Below are 18,246 nucleotides of genomic sequence, written 5' to 3' on the forward strand. Positions count from 1 at the left end.
GTTTCAACTCAAAATACCTCACAGATTATTCATTCTACCGTACCTATTTACTCCTGGCTGTAGCTCTGTTACAAACAGGCTGTTTTGGTGCCTGTAGCTTTAAAAGCAAATTAGCTGCTAGTGGCCACGCCCCTTTTTGGGAGAATGCTGCCCTTTGCATGGTATTGCCATAAAAACCCTGGTGAAAACAAGGCAGGTGAACCAAAATGACTGGCAACAAAAACACAAGTAATAAACATTAGAACCAGCACCTGGCCCATAACCTAGAGCGACTCTACACTTGTATAGTTAGGTAGCTGGCTGGGGGGGCAGACTTTGCTTTATGAATAAAGCATAATGGAGCTTCAAACCTGAATGGCTTGTTCAGACACAATGTTCTTGATAAACACAAGAAGAAACAAGGGGGTGGGCTTTTCTTATATTTTGTGGATCTACAGATAGTATATCTGTCTTATGGCATTACACTGACATCTTAAAAATTGGATTTGCACAATACGTAAAGACATTACGAGGTTATAAATTCATTTTGGCTGCATTTCTAAGGAGAATTGTTGCGTACAGTGCAGCTTTCATAAAGCCAGCTACTTGTTCCTGAGACTGCATTTCTCTGAGACGGTTATATTTTCATAAATTAATATGCTAAAATTGTGAAGTTTTGTTTCATCATGCACATTCAGTTCAGTCTGGTATGATTACGGTATTTCGATGTATTATTACAACCATCTTAATAACGCATTTTTACCTGTCATGTAACGGAACTTTTTTTTGTTGCACATTTCTCTGCTTGTAAATGAACTGATGATGATGAGATACCAGCTACAACACCTTGTGCTGTAACCTGAAACTGAAACTCAGAATAGACACAGAAGTGTTGTTAATTAGAAACTCTGATGAGGTAAAGGTCTTGTGTTCTTTAATTGGATGGGATCACATAGGAAGCTCTCTTGACTCCTCCGTGTTTTTAAGTTTGAGCCTTGCTGGTTAATAAAATCAATTTCATACCTACGTGTGCCAGTCTGTCGACCTTTTGTGTTTGAGTGGCTACGAGTGTTTCCACACAACGCTCTACTCAAATCAATATCTTCTCACAATTAGCCAGCCTGTCATTAACGTCAAACCTTATGAGGATGCACAAGAATGCCAAGAACTAACAACATAGTAGTGGACAGGTACCGGAGGCTAATTGACACGTTGCAGGTTATAAATGGTAACATCTCTCATGTTGCTGACGCATTAAACACAATCACAAGATGACACGTTGTAAGTCTAGTCGCTAAAGTGCTGAAAATTAATTTCAATTTTACATTCAGAGCATTAAGATAGACCCTGTTCTTAACCTCAACTTGGACTTGGATAGACTTTGCTGATCCACAAGGGGAATTGCTTGGTCACAGAAGCAAAATGTACAAGATTTGCAAATGTACAAATTTACAAGAAATAGAGACAGAAGTAGATATACATAATACATATAGGAAAGATAAATAAGGTGCAATAACATGGATAGAGGAGCACTGACATGAATAAAGACAGAGTTATCTACAGAATAGTGAGATGTTGTTAACAGGGTCATACACCCACATCCACACAGAAGATTCAAAAAATGAGAAGAAACAGCAAACAACAATAGTAAGATGACTATGTTCTGAAGACACCAAAGAGCAAAAACAAAACAAGTTTTTTTTCTCCGTTGCTCATTAAACTTCAAAGGTAGAAAAACCGCCATACGCTACAGACACGCTGAACGTCACACTTCCAAGTCACAAGTTTAGAGACTTTGAATGTAACCGGTAAAAGATGGAATTGGGAAATGTCATCTTGTTACAATGTGAGAAACTCTCTGTGCTAGTTTAAGAAGTAATACTGCGTGTTCATGTAGGCAAGGATCGCTGCTGAGTGTGCTCTATTGCATTTAATCGAAACATAAAAGATTTAAAGATTCATGAAATGAAATGAGCTCCTGTTGACAGCGAACAACCGGGTCCAGGTCTGGAGTGAGACGATTCATGAGAATTTAAATGAATTGTAGCGTGAGCTGCATAACCGATTAAATGATAACTTGTTTATTCCTGACACTAAATACAACGAACTATGACGATTTTCAAGGATTCTAGTTTAAGAGAAGTTGTATAGGTGAGACAGACATGCATTATAAACTTGTATAAAATGAACTTCTATTTATCTTTATAAAAGTGTTTTTGAAATTCAAATTAAAAAAAAATATATATATATATATATATATTTATATATATATATAAAACCATAGCCAATCTACCCACATGCTCTATCTGATTAATTTACACCCACCTCGTGTGCAGTTGAGTGATGGGGGAATAGATAAATTAAATAAAACTATGCACACTGAGATCTGAAAGAGCGGCCCGATCAGTTTTCAGATGCTGGTTCAACCCCTGAAGCAAGTCACAAAATGTAATCAGTGGGCACGAAAAATCTCCGTTGGATCAGAAGACGCACATTAGATGTGACATCTTCATCTTTTAGGCTAATTGGAGAAGTTCAGTGGCAATTTCACAAATCAATCTTTACATGCTTTATTTTATTGACAGTTAATCCCTTTATTGAAGGGTGACAAAGAAAGCTGCTGCAAAGTTTTAGGAAAACAATGCTGGATCTCAAGTGTTTGAACTTACTGTACGGAAGTGTAATTATTATAATCAGGCTTCAGGGTCACAAGCAGTAAAAAGGATGAGATGCAAAGAAATGTAATTACACACTAGGCCCTATAGGGACTATGGAGACATCATATGGGGAACGCATGAACTGCTGTTTGTTAATGTTGCTGAAGTTAATGATGCTGCCACAGATTGGTGAGTGAACTCTTTTTACTGTATAGCAAATTGAGAAAATCATACATACAAATGAATAGCATACAAAATAGATCATATCCTCATATCCTCCAGTAAATTATATAATGTTAATATGACAATATTAACATGAGAAGCAGCTTGGAGACAGTGAGGGCACTGGTTAGATCCCCTCTACGTCCATGACTTTGGTGCCATGAGCACTTAAACCCCCCATAAGCTCACTTATTCCTTTTATAAACCGATCAGCCACAACATTAAACCCACCGACAGGTGAAGTAAATAACATTGATCATCTTGTGACAATTCAGTTTTTGAACCTGGCATTCGTGTAGATGTTACTTAGACATGTACCACCCACCCAGACCAGACCAGACCAGACACCCCCACCCCATAGCAATGACACTCCTTGATGGCAGCATCCATCCCCAGCAGGATGCAGCCTGACACAGGCGCACACACAAAAAAGGTTTAGAAACAACAACAAAAAAAAACATGAAGAACAGCACAAGGTGTTCACTAGATCCCAAACTGATCAAGTATCCGTGGGATGATCCACAGAGGCCCCTCCCCTCAACCCATAGGACCCAAAGGCCCCCACTAACAACATTCTGATGCCAGACAGAACTGTTTGGAGGCACAAGGGAGACCTACACAATATTAGGAGGGTAGTCATAGTGTTACGCCTGATTGGTGTATGTAGTTAGTGTTAGGGATGGTGATAACCACAAGTTAAATATGATGCTCCACAAATAATCTATTTCTCTGCTATATATGACGAGACTCCCATTAAACCCTCAGACCTATTAGCACATAAAGCACCTTCCCGTCCTTATGAAGACTTGACTTGAAATTCCCCAGAACAGCAAACAAAAGCAGCAGTAACCTGTATATGGATCGCAGATACAAAATGCAAAGCCACTTTAGTAGCGGAGTGCCAAAGAGTGATTTTTAGACTGCTGCCTGACAGAGTGAGGAGCCATGTGTGCAGAAGCCGAAGGTTGATCCGGGCACGGAGACAGGATACGGTACGGGGGAGAGGAGGACAGTGGGTGGTTGAGTAGGGAGAGGGAGGTCAATGGACCAAAGAAGCTCCCAGTGGCCTGAATGCTCCACTGACCTGGCTGAGTTGATCCCAAAGTGACAGGAGCATGGCTGTCTGTCACATTATCATTCGCAGTCATGAACCTGAATGTCACTTCCACTCTGCACCACACGTGAAGAGCATAGGATTTGTCAACAGTACCTAGTTTCTCTCTGCTTTGTAAAGTCAAACTATGGATCTTCTGATGTGTGCTTGTGCAGATGTAAAGTTTGCGCTCGTGAGCTGAAATGGGAGAGACATTACTAGGAATGAGTAGATGGAAAGAAATCAAACCATTATGATTCAGAAAGGCACTTAATTGTTATAACACCGGTGGCGGTAAGAGAGTGGCTTCGTTATGTACTTCAGGACAATTTACTTCCGATTTAATTTAATTAAGATTATTGATGAAATGCACTTCATCACAGCGGGAAAGGCAAGAATTAATACTTGGTTCATAGCTTTTTCATAGTGATCATTACTTAGTAATTCAAAGAATTTGCAGCATGAAATTCAGCAGCATCAGCCTTTAGCAGTCTGTGAATAAAATAAAAGCAATTTCTCTACAATTAGAATAAGTTTGTGCAGAAGATTTTCCAAAATAAATGTGGAAACAGCAGCGTGATAACGCTATAATTTGTACTCTCAGACATTTCATATTCAGTTAGCAAAATAATTAAAGGCAATGTCTTATGTGGAAAAAGAACAAAGCTTGGAGAGATGAGTGATTAAGTTCAGACAGAAAACAGTGAAAGAAAAGAGGCGATCACAAGGACCTGTCTTCAAGTTGCTTGTTCTGTCTTATCAACAGTCCAAAGCTAAAATATATTCAAACTAATTACACAAAACAAACTAACAAAAAGAGCAAATCATCAAATCTGAGAAGCCGAAACCAGAGTCTAGTTCAGTATTTTTGACTGGTAAAAGCAATAATTAAAATAATAGCCAATTAAACATCAGTCTACTAATCTAATAATCACTGTAGCCAAGCTGCAAACAACATGCTATTTACTGAATGTTTAATATTCAAACATATGCTGTGACAGATGCTGTCCCATGTGTATTCTTTTTTTTTTTTTTTGTTACTCATCGTTATTTTTGCATCATTTAATTTTCAGCGACGCTATATTTGGGTTGATCACAACATAATTCATCATATTAAACTGAACTAAACCTGACTACATGGCCTCTGCCACAGCACTGCAGCAATTAGTGCTATGAGTCCGTTATTATCCGCTCCCCCCCCCCCCCCCCCCACACACACAACTCATGATTACAGTCACTTCATCCACCTCTTCACAAGCTTCTATGCCTCATGAGGATAAATTACTGTCAAGCCGATTGTGTTTCGGTGCTCGTGCACCCTTTACAGATTTCCATATGGCGTCCGTATATGTAGGTGCGGACAGTCTCTTGGAGAGTGGCAGCACACTTCCACCAGAGGCTGTTCCGTCTGGGCTTTTCATTAACACCTAAGAAGGTGTCAATCACAGTTTGCTTCTGCAGGGCTGCTCATAAACAAAACAGCAGTAGAAACAAGGTCAGATTCCCCTGGGGTCCCACTCAAGCTGAACGTGACGGCACGGAAAAGCCAAAACACAGGTGCCTTAACGTGTGGCTTTCAAATAGCCATCAGAAACTAACCTTAACTGGGAAATCGTTTCATCCCTTGACTCTGCAGTTTCCGTGAGATCTGTGCAGCTTTTTTAAAGTCTTGTTGTTTGTCTTTTACACTTTTGTCACTCCCACTGCAACAAGCTGGGAGATGCTGATCATAGTGGAGCATTGAGCAGCTCGACAGCCAGATATTTCCCCCGGAGGCTGGTGGAGACCAACAATCGGACTTAATATTATGGAAGTCGCCTCAGTTTGCAGCGTAACAGAAGCCACAGAGATGTACCGCCTCTGGATATCATACCAGAGAGTTGAACTGCATCTTTGTTGACCCATGCTGGCTGGACGACATGGACACTGAGTAACAGGAACTGAGGCTGTTGGCTTGACTGAGGCAAACAGTAAATAAACTATGGGGGGTGGGGGGTTAGATGCATGAATAACTATTAAACTTTCTGACACCTGACACAAGACAGTTTATGCAAATATATGACAAAGGCCATTACTTTATTGCTTGTCAGTATTTGCCCTTTATTATGAGACAACATTCATAAATAAAAATAAGGATTGTGTGTCCTAAATGTGGCATTGATTTAAATCGCAGACACGCTTTACTGATGTTCAGGAAAAAGTCATATCATCCAACTTGTGACTTTGATTCCTGCTACACTTAGAAAGCATAAAGGTTCATGTACCTGAGACGTCCGTGTCACTGTGCGATTCCTCTTGTTCTGACAGCCTCCTTTCTACCTGCCGGACTTCAGGCACATAAAAATCTCCCTGCCGTGCCAAGGGGACCATGAAGTGGATGTGACCTTCTCTGTAGATTTCAAGGAACGGGTGCGCACACAGCCTCCTTTCCTGAGGGAGAGAAACAAAACAGAGATGTAATATATCCAAATAATGTTACCTACCTCTGCAAAAATGATAATTTGCAGATTTAGAGAATACTTCTTGGATGCACAATTATTTACTTAAACTAAGCAAGTGGGATAGCTATTTTCCCCCTTTTTCAAGTCACGTTGGTGGTTGAGGCTTCATTTTAATCTGCACATTGACGACATATTAAATAATTAATAAGTTAAAAGATTAAAAATGTCTTTTAAAAGATCCAAGACCTACAGAAGCGCAAATCACAAGGCTGCAGACAGGATTATAGACATACATAAGGAAAGTTACATGGAAATAAAGATCAAGTCATAGAATCACAGGAACATTCATCAAATATTCATCTCAAGTTATCGATACCAGGGATCAAACTGGGCCAGTAGGAATCTGTCATATTATCAGCAGCCAGATGTGCATAGATCCAAGTCATAACTCAAAATTATTTTCAGTTTTTATTGACACCAGCTCGACAAAATGCAGGTCATTTTGCAACTGATTTCAATATTTTTATGAAGGATGCACAAATTAACAAATAAAAAAGTATGAGTAAATCTGTCGGCGGTGATTTAACTTTAAGTTGCAAAAGTCACCGCTGTAGTTTAAAATGAACACAATAAACACTTATTAACATGTGCTTTTATATTCACACACACGCACATGTAACTGACAAGCACCATATAGATACAAGCGCAGACATGCCAATAATCCCCTCTGGTGGGGAGTGAGTGAAAACAATTTGATTTTCACTGCTCAAAAATGAACCCCTTTCTTGCATCACGCTTTAGATCTACGAACGCCCGGCCTCTGCTTTTATTGCTTGCCTCACTTCTCCTTGATATGTGAGGTCTCACATGACAGAGACCACTCCACTCGTCGAGGCTCATTAACCTTTCGTTCGTCGTGTTTAGTTATTCCGCTCATGCCCAGCAGATGTCTGTTACTTTTACCCTTTTGCCATATGTTAAATCTTGAGCAATAAAAGAAGCACACCACAGATACCACGCAGTATCTCAGTGTGATTTCACAATATAATAATAAAGATACTTTATAACAATAAAGATTCTATTACTAATTTAAGTCTTGTTTTAACTTAACAAATGTTAACAAGGCTATCACATTTAGTGTAGCTTGAAATTAGAGCATTTCTTCAAAACTCTGCTTGACTTGAACTACATTACTCAAAGCAGTTTGGCCTATAAATCATTTCCTACACTATGGCAAATTTGTGACATCTCTCAAAATGTTGAAACTGTTTTCACGATTGCTTCTTGACAGTTCCTGTGAGCACGGAGTCCCCCCTGCCCCTCGCTGATGTTCCAGATTCAAGCAAAGTGGAAGTGGTGACAGGTAGTTACTGTTAAGTTGAAGGAACACTTCTCATAATCAGGCTTGCAGACTGAGCAGAGTGAGCTGACTTCTTCTTCCCAAACTCCATCCTATCGTCTCTCTTAACATCTGTCTCAACCCAATTATGACAGCAGTGACGTTCCACTCGCTGCCGTCTGCAGGAACAACGTTGTCAGTTTCAGTGATTTCGACGGCATCAATTATTGGTGCGTTTCTCCATCAGAAACATCTGTGTATCCTCGCTGGTTTCGCTCATCAGCCAGAGATAGACATGGGCTGCAACATAATACATATTGATGTGTACAAACGCATGCAGACATACACACACGCACACACACAAGTTAAATTTTGCAGCTCAGACCCTATCAATAAATGATCAAATGTGAAAATAAAGCGTAGTGCAGACACAATGTTGGAACAGTAGATAAAAGGAGGGGATAATGTTAATATTTTACTGCTATATTTGGATGTGTCATTTGGATATTTGATTTGGATAGCTGGTGAAGGATTGGGGACGAACTCACGAGTGCTGCACTGCAGACATGGTGTAGCAAATAAAAATGGACTAATGGTCTAATAACGCACGTCAAGAGAACAGGGGTGAATTTTAAAAAGCATCGCATTTACCTGTAAACGGACACACCAAACTAACAATGAATGCAAAGTTCATTGTTTTGAATAAAAGTTAGGGGTATATCAGGCCCTGCAAAACAGCCGCATAGTCCTTAACATGTGAAAGTGCAAACTGAGGATTAATGGGGCATAATGAGTCCTTTGAGAATTTTTTGAAGAAGACACTCCAATAAAACTTATTTCGTCTGTCTTAAAACGTGACCAAAAATGGAAGTAGGACAAAAAAAGATGGTGCTTAAGCCAACTGCTCAACAACAAAAACATCTGGACTCCTATTCTCTCTTTTTTGTTTTTATTAAAATAAAAGTCAAATATGCTTTCCTTTTGGCAAGGCGTTTGAAACCACTTTCTTTAGCACCTTACCTGTTCTTGAGTTTGTGACTCATGCAGACACAGGCTGTTTATTTAATCAATGTACTGTACGGAAAAGTTGAATTTAAAACAGAATTAGTCATCTGTGATTCTGCTTTTGTAACCGCCTTTTTTTTCCTACCCCGTGAAGATCTTAGAACGAACGCTATTTCAAATGAATTCCTCATAAAAAGAAAAAGGGTTAGGGTTAGCACATGTTCTTTTCTTTAATGAACAATTAAAACTGCTCTTTGGCAGTAAGTGACTGTACTTTTGACTATTTCAAACCGACAGTGACGGCCAGACAAGTGAGTGAAGCAAAACAGAGCGCTAAATGCTAATTCATGCTGAATAGATTAATATTCAACAGGAAGGGTCCACTCTATTCATCTGGGCTCTCAGCAGAACCGACTGTTCTTCATGACGACTTTAACAGTATGAATGGAGACATGACCAAAACTTTAGTATCATACAGTTTCACAGCTGAAGTTACAATTGTCTAAAAACCTTTTGTCAGGTTTAGTTTCAGTATTTCATTAGCAAGTACAGTAAACAATACATATTTAAGTAAAGATACTACATGATCAGTCTATGGTCCCAGTACCACAGAAAACCATGTTCGGCCTGAAACCGGACCATCACCAAAGCACAAGATGCGCCACTTGTATATAATGTGGACTTTTTTGCAACATTTTCGAGCTGGAACAAATACTTGCTAAGATGATTTCAGAAAAGAATAATTGACAAGAATTTTAGTAATAAAAAACTTAAGTGGTTTCCAACAAAATACCAATTATTCTCTAAAAAACAAAATCTCTCAATCACAAACAAATCGATTATCTTCCAATTTCATAGAAATCTATGTTTTCAATTAAATAAATATATATCACTCAACTTAGCAACGACATCTGAAATGCATGATTAAACGTTTTGTTTCAAAATTTACTGTGAAACCTCATTTGTTTCACCCACATGGTTCCTAACCACACTTGTAATCACTGTAAGCGAGTTAAACAACAATCTTGCCCCTCAGACTAACCACATATGTATAATGAGACTAGTTTCTCTGCGTCTTATAAATCGAAGGGTTGAGACAACAGAGGCCAATAATTAGACCACCAGTGGAATTGCTGAGGCAAACTGTTCGCAGCAGGCTTGTGTAATTGGGTAGGGGATTGTGGATAGTGTACCTATTGAATTTTGTTTGATTTTCCCTCGAACTCTTCCCCTGCAGTATCAAGACCTTGAGGCCCAAGAGAGCCCTTAAGGCAGGTTCATTCAACGGGGTCATTGCAAGGTCATATTTTTCTTCACATCCTCCACAGTGCAGAAAATTGCATTATTTTTATACAGCAAGATATCTGTTATACGGTTTCTCTGGATAAAAGCATTATTACGTTACAGTTTTATTATTTGAACAGACATGGAAAATCACAAGGGCCAATAGAAGATAACCTTTCTCTGATTAATTATTTGTTTTAACAATGGGTGGAGGGGGGAATCAAAACTACATATATCCATCTTCCCTTCATCCCCCTTTTTTTATCATCTCGGGAGACAACTCATGTCAGAGAGGCCCACTCTTGTTATTCACAACTGGGAATGCAGAGTAAGCCATGAGTCATAAATGGGTATTTAAGGTGATGCTGATCATCACCATCAGTGATTTCGTTTATGTTTCCCTTCACCAGCTTCACGGATATTGTATCAGTCTGTGCCAAACCCGCTGCATGGGTAACCATTTAAAGGTTAAAAGGTCATTATGATTATACTTACAGTAAACCTGAAAATGTTAATCTGCATCAACAAAGGATTCAACTGAGTCAAAGGTTAAAGAATACTGATAAAAAATATATAAATAAAGTTAAGAAGTGACTAACTCAGCAGTCATAAATACTCTGCAGCATATCCAGTGGGGACTGGTGGAGGAAAGATGGTCTACAGAAAGATCAGGATGTGTCAGTATGCTCTCTATGCAGGCCCCTATAGTTTGACATCTGCACGGGACATCACACATGCACGAGATAAATACACTGCCTGGCCAAAAAAAAAACACCACCCGGATTTAACTACACAAATAGGTACGAGCCTCCTATTGGATAATTACTGCGTGGGCGATTATCTTTCAGCTGGCAACAAGTTATTTAACCCCAGCTGATGCAATGAGTAGCTTCTCATTTCTTAAACAACCATGTTGAAAGACACATCCTGTGGCCTTGGAAAAGATGTTAGTCTGTTTGAGAAGGGTCAAATCATTGGCATGCATCAAGCAGAGAAAACATCTAAGGAGATTGTAGAAACTACTAAAATTAGGTTAAGAACTGTCCAACGCATTATTAAAAACTGGAAGGATGGTGGGGAATCATCATCTTAGAGGTAGAAATGTGGTCGGAAAAAAATCCTGATTGATAGTGATCAGCAATCACTTAAACATTTGGTGAAATCAAATGGAAGAAAAACAACAGTAGAACTCAGGGCTATGTTTAATAGTGAAAGTAAGAGCATTTCCACATGGTCAGTGCAAAGGGAACTCAAGGGACTGGGACTGAACAGCTGTGTAGCCTTAAGAAAACCACTAATCAGTGAGGCTAACTGGAAAAAAAGGCTTCAGTTTGCTAGGGAGCATAAAGATTGGACTCTGGAGCAATGGAAGAAGGTCATGTGGTCTGATGAGTCCAGATTTACCCTGTTCCAGAGTGAAGAGGGCATCAGGGTAAGAAGAGAGGCAGATGAAGTGATGCACCCATCATGCCTAGTGCCTACTGTACAAGCCTGTGGGGGCAGTGCTATGATCTGGGGTTGCTGCAGTTGCTCAGGTCTTGGTTCAGCAATATTATGTGCCCAAAGAATGAGGTCAGCTGACTACCTGAATATACTGAATGACCAGGTTATTCCATCAGTGGATTTTTTTCTTCCCTGATGGCACGGGCATATTCCAAGATGAAATGCCAGGATTCACTGGGCTCAAATTGTGAAAGAGTGGTTCAGGGAGCATAAGACATAATTTTCACACATGGATTGGCCACCACAGAGTCTAGATCTTAACCCCATTGAGGATCTTTGGGATGTGCTGGAGAAGGCTTTGCTCAGTGGTCGGACTCTCCCATCATCAATACAAGATCTTGGTGAAAAATGAATGCAACACTTACAATTACTTTGGTTCAGTTTTACTAGCCTTGGAAACAACATACCAGTTGAATAAATGAATCCATAAATAAAACCACTGTGGATTTGTTGTGTGGAGTGGAATTTGTACAACCAAATTATTAAAATAAATAAGAAATCAGACTGTGGCCGGTTAATTGGTGTGTGCTTACTGTGATTTGGGTTGCAATTAGAATTAGCAAAAGACTGTTAAGGGGTTAACAAGTGTAATGATGATTGTAATTATTTAATTCTAATTCTAAAGCAAATTATAATTAACAAGCCCTTAAAAAGTTTAGAAATTAACAAAACAAAACAAAAAATTACTGAAAACTCATGAAACTGTGAATATGGCTGTGTTGTTAAAACTATTTGAATAGGCTTTCAGTAAATCTTATTTAATCTTATTTAATCCCATAAATGACATTGCTGTGTCTTGCCAAGAATTCCAGCATTGCCGTCCTTTTAGATATGACAAAATTGAAAGATTAAGTAGTTGTATTGCTTTGTGGAGCAGCAAATATCCCCCAAATTACACTCCGAGTTTTGTCTTTATTTTCTTTTCCATCTTTTCCCTCCTCTGGATTAAGCGGTGCATCTTGTTATAAGTGTACATTTTACTAATCTCTTGGGAACAATACATAAGTAATACATAGAAAAAAATAACACAGTTTGCTGCAATTTCCCTCATGAGCAGCAATTCAATGATTGACAAAAAAAAAAGAGGAACTTTCTCTCCACTGTGGAGATGGAAGCGTTGGTGGAGGAGACAACACCAAAGTGCTCTTTGCCTCAAAGAAGACATGTCTTACCAGCGCATAAAGAGGCACTTTGGGATGGCATAACAAATGTAGTGATTACATTCGGGTACTGGAGGGGTGATTTCAACAAGCACAAAAAAAGTGCTATTACTGTGGAAGGTGACTAACCAAAGTCAAGAATACCACAAATAAAGTCTGTGCCCAAGCTACTTGTAGTGGTTCTGTAGAGGAGCCATTAGCTCCCAACAGACAAAGAAACAGGATATGCTTTTCCAAGGTGGCTCCTGATGAATAACATCCACTAAGAGTTCTTCCTTTTAGCTTGTGATGCGGTTGTTGAATGTCTGCATATAAACGTGGCAAGGGACAAAAATTTTTTTGATCAGTCACGTCTGAGTGGGCTTTGGCCGCATGCATGTATGTAAACAGTAAGCCTGGAGGGCAGAAGAGGCAGAATGCCCAGTCAACCTAAGATGTCCCATTTGTCAAGCAAATACCACAAAGGTGTTGTAGTGGTTTTAAACTGACGATAAACTGTCTGGTTGGAGATGCCGCCGCTCAATACCAACACTATTCTCTCATCTCAAGTTGCTAGTTACACTGTAAACCCTGACAGGTGCAGGCAGTTGTTCCCAGATAGTATCTCTTATCCAGATATCTGTAAACACCAAAAACTCCATTGGCTGTTGCCAACCACTACGTCGTAAGGCGGTAGCTGATTAGTTGGTTTAGTGATAAAGGAATGCCTACAAGCTCATATGAAAGTTAGTTCTAAGATTGAATAGGGGGCCAGGATGAACCTCTACCCCTGAGCCCATTTCTCCCAAAATGATCAGAATCCACAGCCCTTTGTCAAAACAAATTCAGATGCGCAATCACCCATATTACCCCTTTATCAAATGTCAGAAAGCAGTTAACATACGTCTGCAGCCTACTTCGGTGCAAGAAAACCAGTTCTTGAAAGACCAATAGTCAACATCTTAGGCCAAAACAACATCTTATCTTGCTTTTTGTCCTGCCAAGAGTCTAAAGCCCAAGGATGTGCAATTTACAAAGGTATAAAACAGAGAAGAGAAAAACTGCATGTGTCCAGATCAAGAAGAATCACTTCTCCACTGCAGCAGACAGGCAGTCTGTCAAACAGAAAACATGCCTAGGTTACCACAGGACTTCGCCCTTAACTGGTAATGGTTATAACACCTCAACTGCCACGCTCCCGCAGTGTGAGGCGGTAACATGGGGAGAAATGCATCGGGCTGAGCGAGTGGAGGAAAGGCATTACACGTACAATCAAAAAAGGATGTAATGGAGAATGTAAATACATTCCCAAACAACAAACCTCATACTTGTAGCACACCTGTCAGATTTCAATTCAAAACACCAAAGAGTTATCTGCTGTGGATTTCATAGATCTGTTGAGAACAATAGGTTACAGATACATCCATGCCCTGGCTTTATGCTTTACCTCATGTTTAATACTGCCTGCAACTGCCAGTCATATCGCACTGTGTGTCTTGCATAGTATACAGTACATACAGTGATTGTACAGAGTCTATAAAGCAAGTGCTAAGACACATACAGGAGTATCTCTATTTTCAGTCCAGTTGTCTTTTCAGGGTCATCCTGGTCATATTTGCTGAGGCATGTTGGAGTTCAGATTGCTGTCGACATGGTTCAACGGATATGAAGACATGCAGCAGATTTCTCTTGAATAACGCTGGGAGCAGAAATGTAGCAAAGAGAACAGAAAAACAGCCATCATTTAGTATTCACTCATGTGTTTTCCCCTAACTGAAAAGTAAGACATATATTGGTACTAAATGTTACAGGGACACAACTAATTCAGAAAATTAAAATATACTTCAAAAATAATACCCATATTGATTGATAGATGTTTATAATTCCATGTTTTTAGATTACGACAGCAAAGCAAAAATAACAGGTGACGACGATATCATGTTGAAAGCTGCAGCTTGCTAGTTCCCAGTGTCATGAAATGGGGACCTAGTGGATAAGGTAGAATAGATATGGGCTGTTAGCCTCATGCAGAGATGAATATCAAGCTACAGAGGTCTGGTAAGTTCAATAAGTTTTGTTAGACGGAAAGCATCTATGAGCAAGTCTTAGAATTCACTGGGCCACTCAAGAACAATCAGACCCCTTTCTCAAAGCCACTCCATCACTTTCTCTTCTGTATGTTTTGGGTTATGGTCATGCTCAAAGGATGTCTCAGGTCACATGGTTTCAAAAGCTTTTTACAGAAAAGTGGTTTCTGTCTAGCTGTGCTACCGTTCTGGCTTGATTGATGGTGTGCTGCTGAGATGGTTGTCCTCCTCCCGCTACTTCTGAAACTCTGTTTGAGTGATTGTTGGATCTTGATCACCTTCCCTGACAAAGCATCTCCTTGGTAAAGGTGGGCTCTGACAGCAGGGGTTTTGAAAATCCTGCCTGATTATAAAATCAGGTTACATTACAAATTTCACGAGAGTATTAACAGATGTTTTGCTCGCATGGCAGGGTTTGAAAATATAGCACACACACACTACAACCGAACACATGCTACGGGATATTAGTTTGATTACTGTCTCAGATCAAGGAGCTTTACAACACCCCACATGGTCCCATGGAGAAGCAAATTTGAACAAAACACAGACTGTGGTAAAACAACTTAATGTAAATCTACAGATTCAAAATCTAGTCAGGACGGCAGCCATAGTGCAACCACCAAACAAAACCAGAAGAAGAAGAACTACTTGCTGTAACGTCAGACTACTTTGCAGTTAGAAAAATAAAATTAACTACGGTCATACGAGTGTGGATGAGAAAATGTTCGTAGGTGTAACAGGATGTCCATTTTTCAGTCAGAACTGAACCCTCAGTTTTATATCTGACCAGTGGGAGTGTGCTAGGTAACGTTAGCCTACAGGGTTACAAAGATGGTTGCTTGACAACAGCCCCATATTTAAAATCCTAAATATTAAACATGTTTGACATTGATCAAGACAACCCTGATGGGCCGGTGAGGGGCTCTGCATGTTTAAGAGCAGTATCCTTAAGTCTGGACCCCGACCTCGATGTCGGGGTCCAGACTGGTTTCTCAGACAATTCTCGCGAATGGTGAGAAACTCCGGTGGTCAGTGGCACATTGCACTCCTGAAAAGACTCTAGCTTTATGAATGGATTTAAAGCTTTGCCTTAATCTGTGTTTCACTGCCGTTTTATCATAGCACAAATAAATTAGATCGTATATAAACATAAAGTATAGATGGATATTAGATGGATTATTCTCTCACAAGAGGAAAGAAATAATTGAAGATGTTTATCAATTACAAACTGTCTCCAGTTATATCGCAAGCAACTGGTGGAGTCCCCCTAATAATTTCATTTTAGAAAAAAAGACTACTGGCTTTGTTAAAACACTTAATGTGTGGCTGAAGGGACACAGCGTTGTCAACACTAGTGCTCAGCAGTGACATAGCATGTATAATTCAGTGTGTAGCAACACTTGACTGTTTCCTGTGGCTGTTGTTAATAACAGCAATCGGTAAGATTGTGGAGGACACCACTCGATCAGACGCACACTATCTGTCTCACCCTGGCAATTTTTATTCCCTTTATGTCTTTGACTTTGTTTTTTTAACCATATCAAATAAACCACTCTAATATTACTGCTGCATTTATTCTCTATTCAGTTATTTTGATATTTTGACTATGTCACAGTAAAACTACAATAGTGTTTCCTCACGAGCGTTCAACTGTCCTATTGCTTCACATAAAATAGAGGATGATGGAACATAGTATCTCCCCAGCCCTTTAAAGTCTACATTTCATTTCAAAGCCCAGAGGGGGGGAAAAAATGGTTCAAAGGGTCTGAGGGCATAATGAGTGACAGTAGTCGCTGCCAGTACGAACAATCCAGGTGTCACTCAAGCGACTACGCTCTTTACACAGTCTTATTCAGCCTTGACAAATGAACAAGGGCCGCCTGAAAGTCACTGAGCTGAATAAAGCTGTTAAATCCTAAGCCTCTTTTTTTATCTTTCCCATTTTCTTTAGTTCATTCACTGAGGTCCCAAACCTCCACACCTTGGTTAAGGTGCCCCCACCCTGTTGCCGGACTCATACTTGAATGGTTCAGAATTGCCTCTTGGATTGCTTTTCAGAAAATCCCTCAAGAGGACACTGGAGCAAATTCATTTAATTTGCATGTCTATCTCAACAAAAGACACGGCCAAATTGCTGGAATATTTTAGCCAGCCTGGAAACAGTGGGCGATTGTCTGAGCGTGTTTTCTTTTCTTTTATATGGCAGAGCAATATCGCAGATATACAACTGACCAGGTGTCCGATAAACGCAATTTGTCCTCCTAATAGAGCTACGAATGCTACAATTTGTGAAAAGATGTTTGGACTTTGCTTTGGTAAATCATCCAATCACAAATATGTCAGCAGCAGCTTCAACATCAGGGGGTGATTTCAGAGTATTTCCAGGTTGTTTTTGAATTTAAGAAACACATTTCTATTTTTATCCCAGCCAGTTTAGTCGTAAAAATCTGACCACTTGTTTTCCTGAGGGAAATTTGTGTTTTTGCCGTTTTGCAGCAGCCAGCAGCTAATAAGAAAACACCATATGTGTTGTAAGAGCTCTGCATCTCATTATAATGAAGTCTAATGATGCCACTATAAATATCTGTTATTTACTTCGGATTATTAACTTCTTCAGCAGGACAAACAGAGAGCACATTTAACAATACACAATAGTGCTTCACTGCTCAATTTTCCACATCGGAAAGAGATTGATAAGATGGCCACAGTCAGGAAATAACTATTTGTGCTATATTTAAAAATAACCACTCTTCCTAAATTGTAATCACACCCCCCTGCCTGATCTTAATTCACAGCGGCAGTGCAACAGCGAATAAAGTTTAAATCAGATCAATCATATGTAGATGTGACATTTAACACCAACAGTAGATTCCCAGCTGCTGGAGGATGAAAGTCATGTTTGAACATTTGATGGGCAAACTCCACAGAGTCTCTGGGGGGGGGGGGGGGCAGCTCTCAGGGCCGTGATGCAACGCACTTGATAAAAGAGGACCATTGAATCACTATCTTAATATAATTAATTGGTTAAAAATAGGGTTCGTCGCATACAAGAGATTCTAATTTTGAATCCACTGCCTTGAAACTAAATTTTTCTCCAAATCAGTTGAAATATCTCTCATAAGTTGATCAAAACAAAAAGTTTTTAAAACACTTGGACTACATGAAAAGCAATTAGACGTGTCATTTTTAACAAATCCTCAGTTCACATAATCACTTTATAAACTCCAAACAGTGCTATTTTATATAAAACAACAACAGCAAGGGAATTAGAAAAAAAAGGAAACCAGACACATTTACGGGCGTGATTCAAAATGCAATGGACACGAGGCTAAAGAAAGAAAACAGTGTTTTATATTCAAATGGGAATGGGGGCTTCAGCATTAACCGGCACTGGGACTCGTGCACATGTAGTGCCAACAACTTGGACAAGCTGGTGTGGAAGGCCAGCTCTGTGGTGGGGATGGAACTGGACGGTGTGGAGGCAGTGACAGAAAAGA

At 39.6% G+C, this 18,246-nt stretch overlaps 1 protein-coding gene across 1 annotated transcript in view; it reads right to left on the reverse strand.

The window, feature by feature from the left end:
* tex264b (testis expressed 264, ER-phagy receptor b) overlaps positions 1 to 18,246 on the reverse strand; it is a 30,110-nt gene that overhangs the window by 715 nt on the left and 11,149 nt on the right. The window contains exon 3 of the mRNA XM_084542787.1: positions 6,216 to 6,381. Within this exon, the coding sequence (XP_084398913.1) occupies positions 6,216 to 6,381 (166 nt within the window). The remainder of the gene's footprint in view (positions 1 to 6,215; positions 6,382 to 18,246) is intronic.

This window comes from Chelon labrosus (assembly GCF_963514085.1).
Source record: "Chelon labrosus genome assembly, chromosome: 4".
NCBI classification, from domain to species: Eukaryota; Metazoa; Chordata; class Actinopteri; order Mugiliformes; family Mugilidae; genus Chelon; species Chelon labrosus.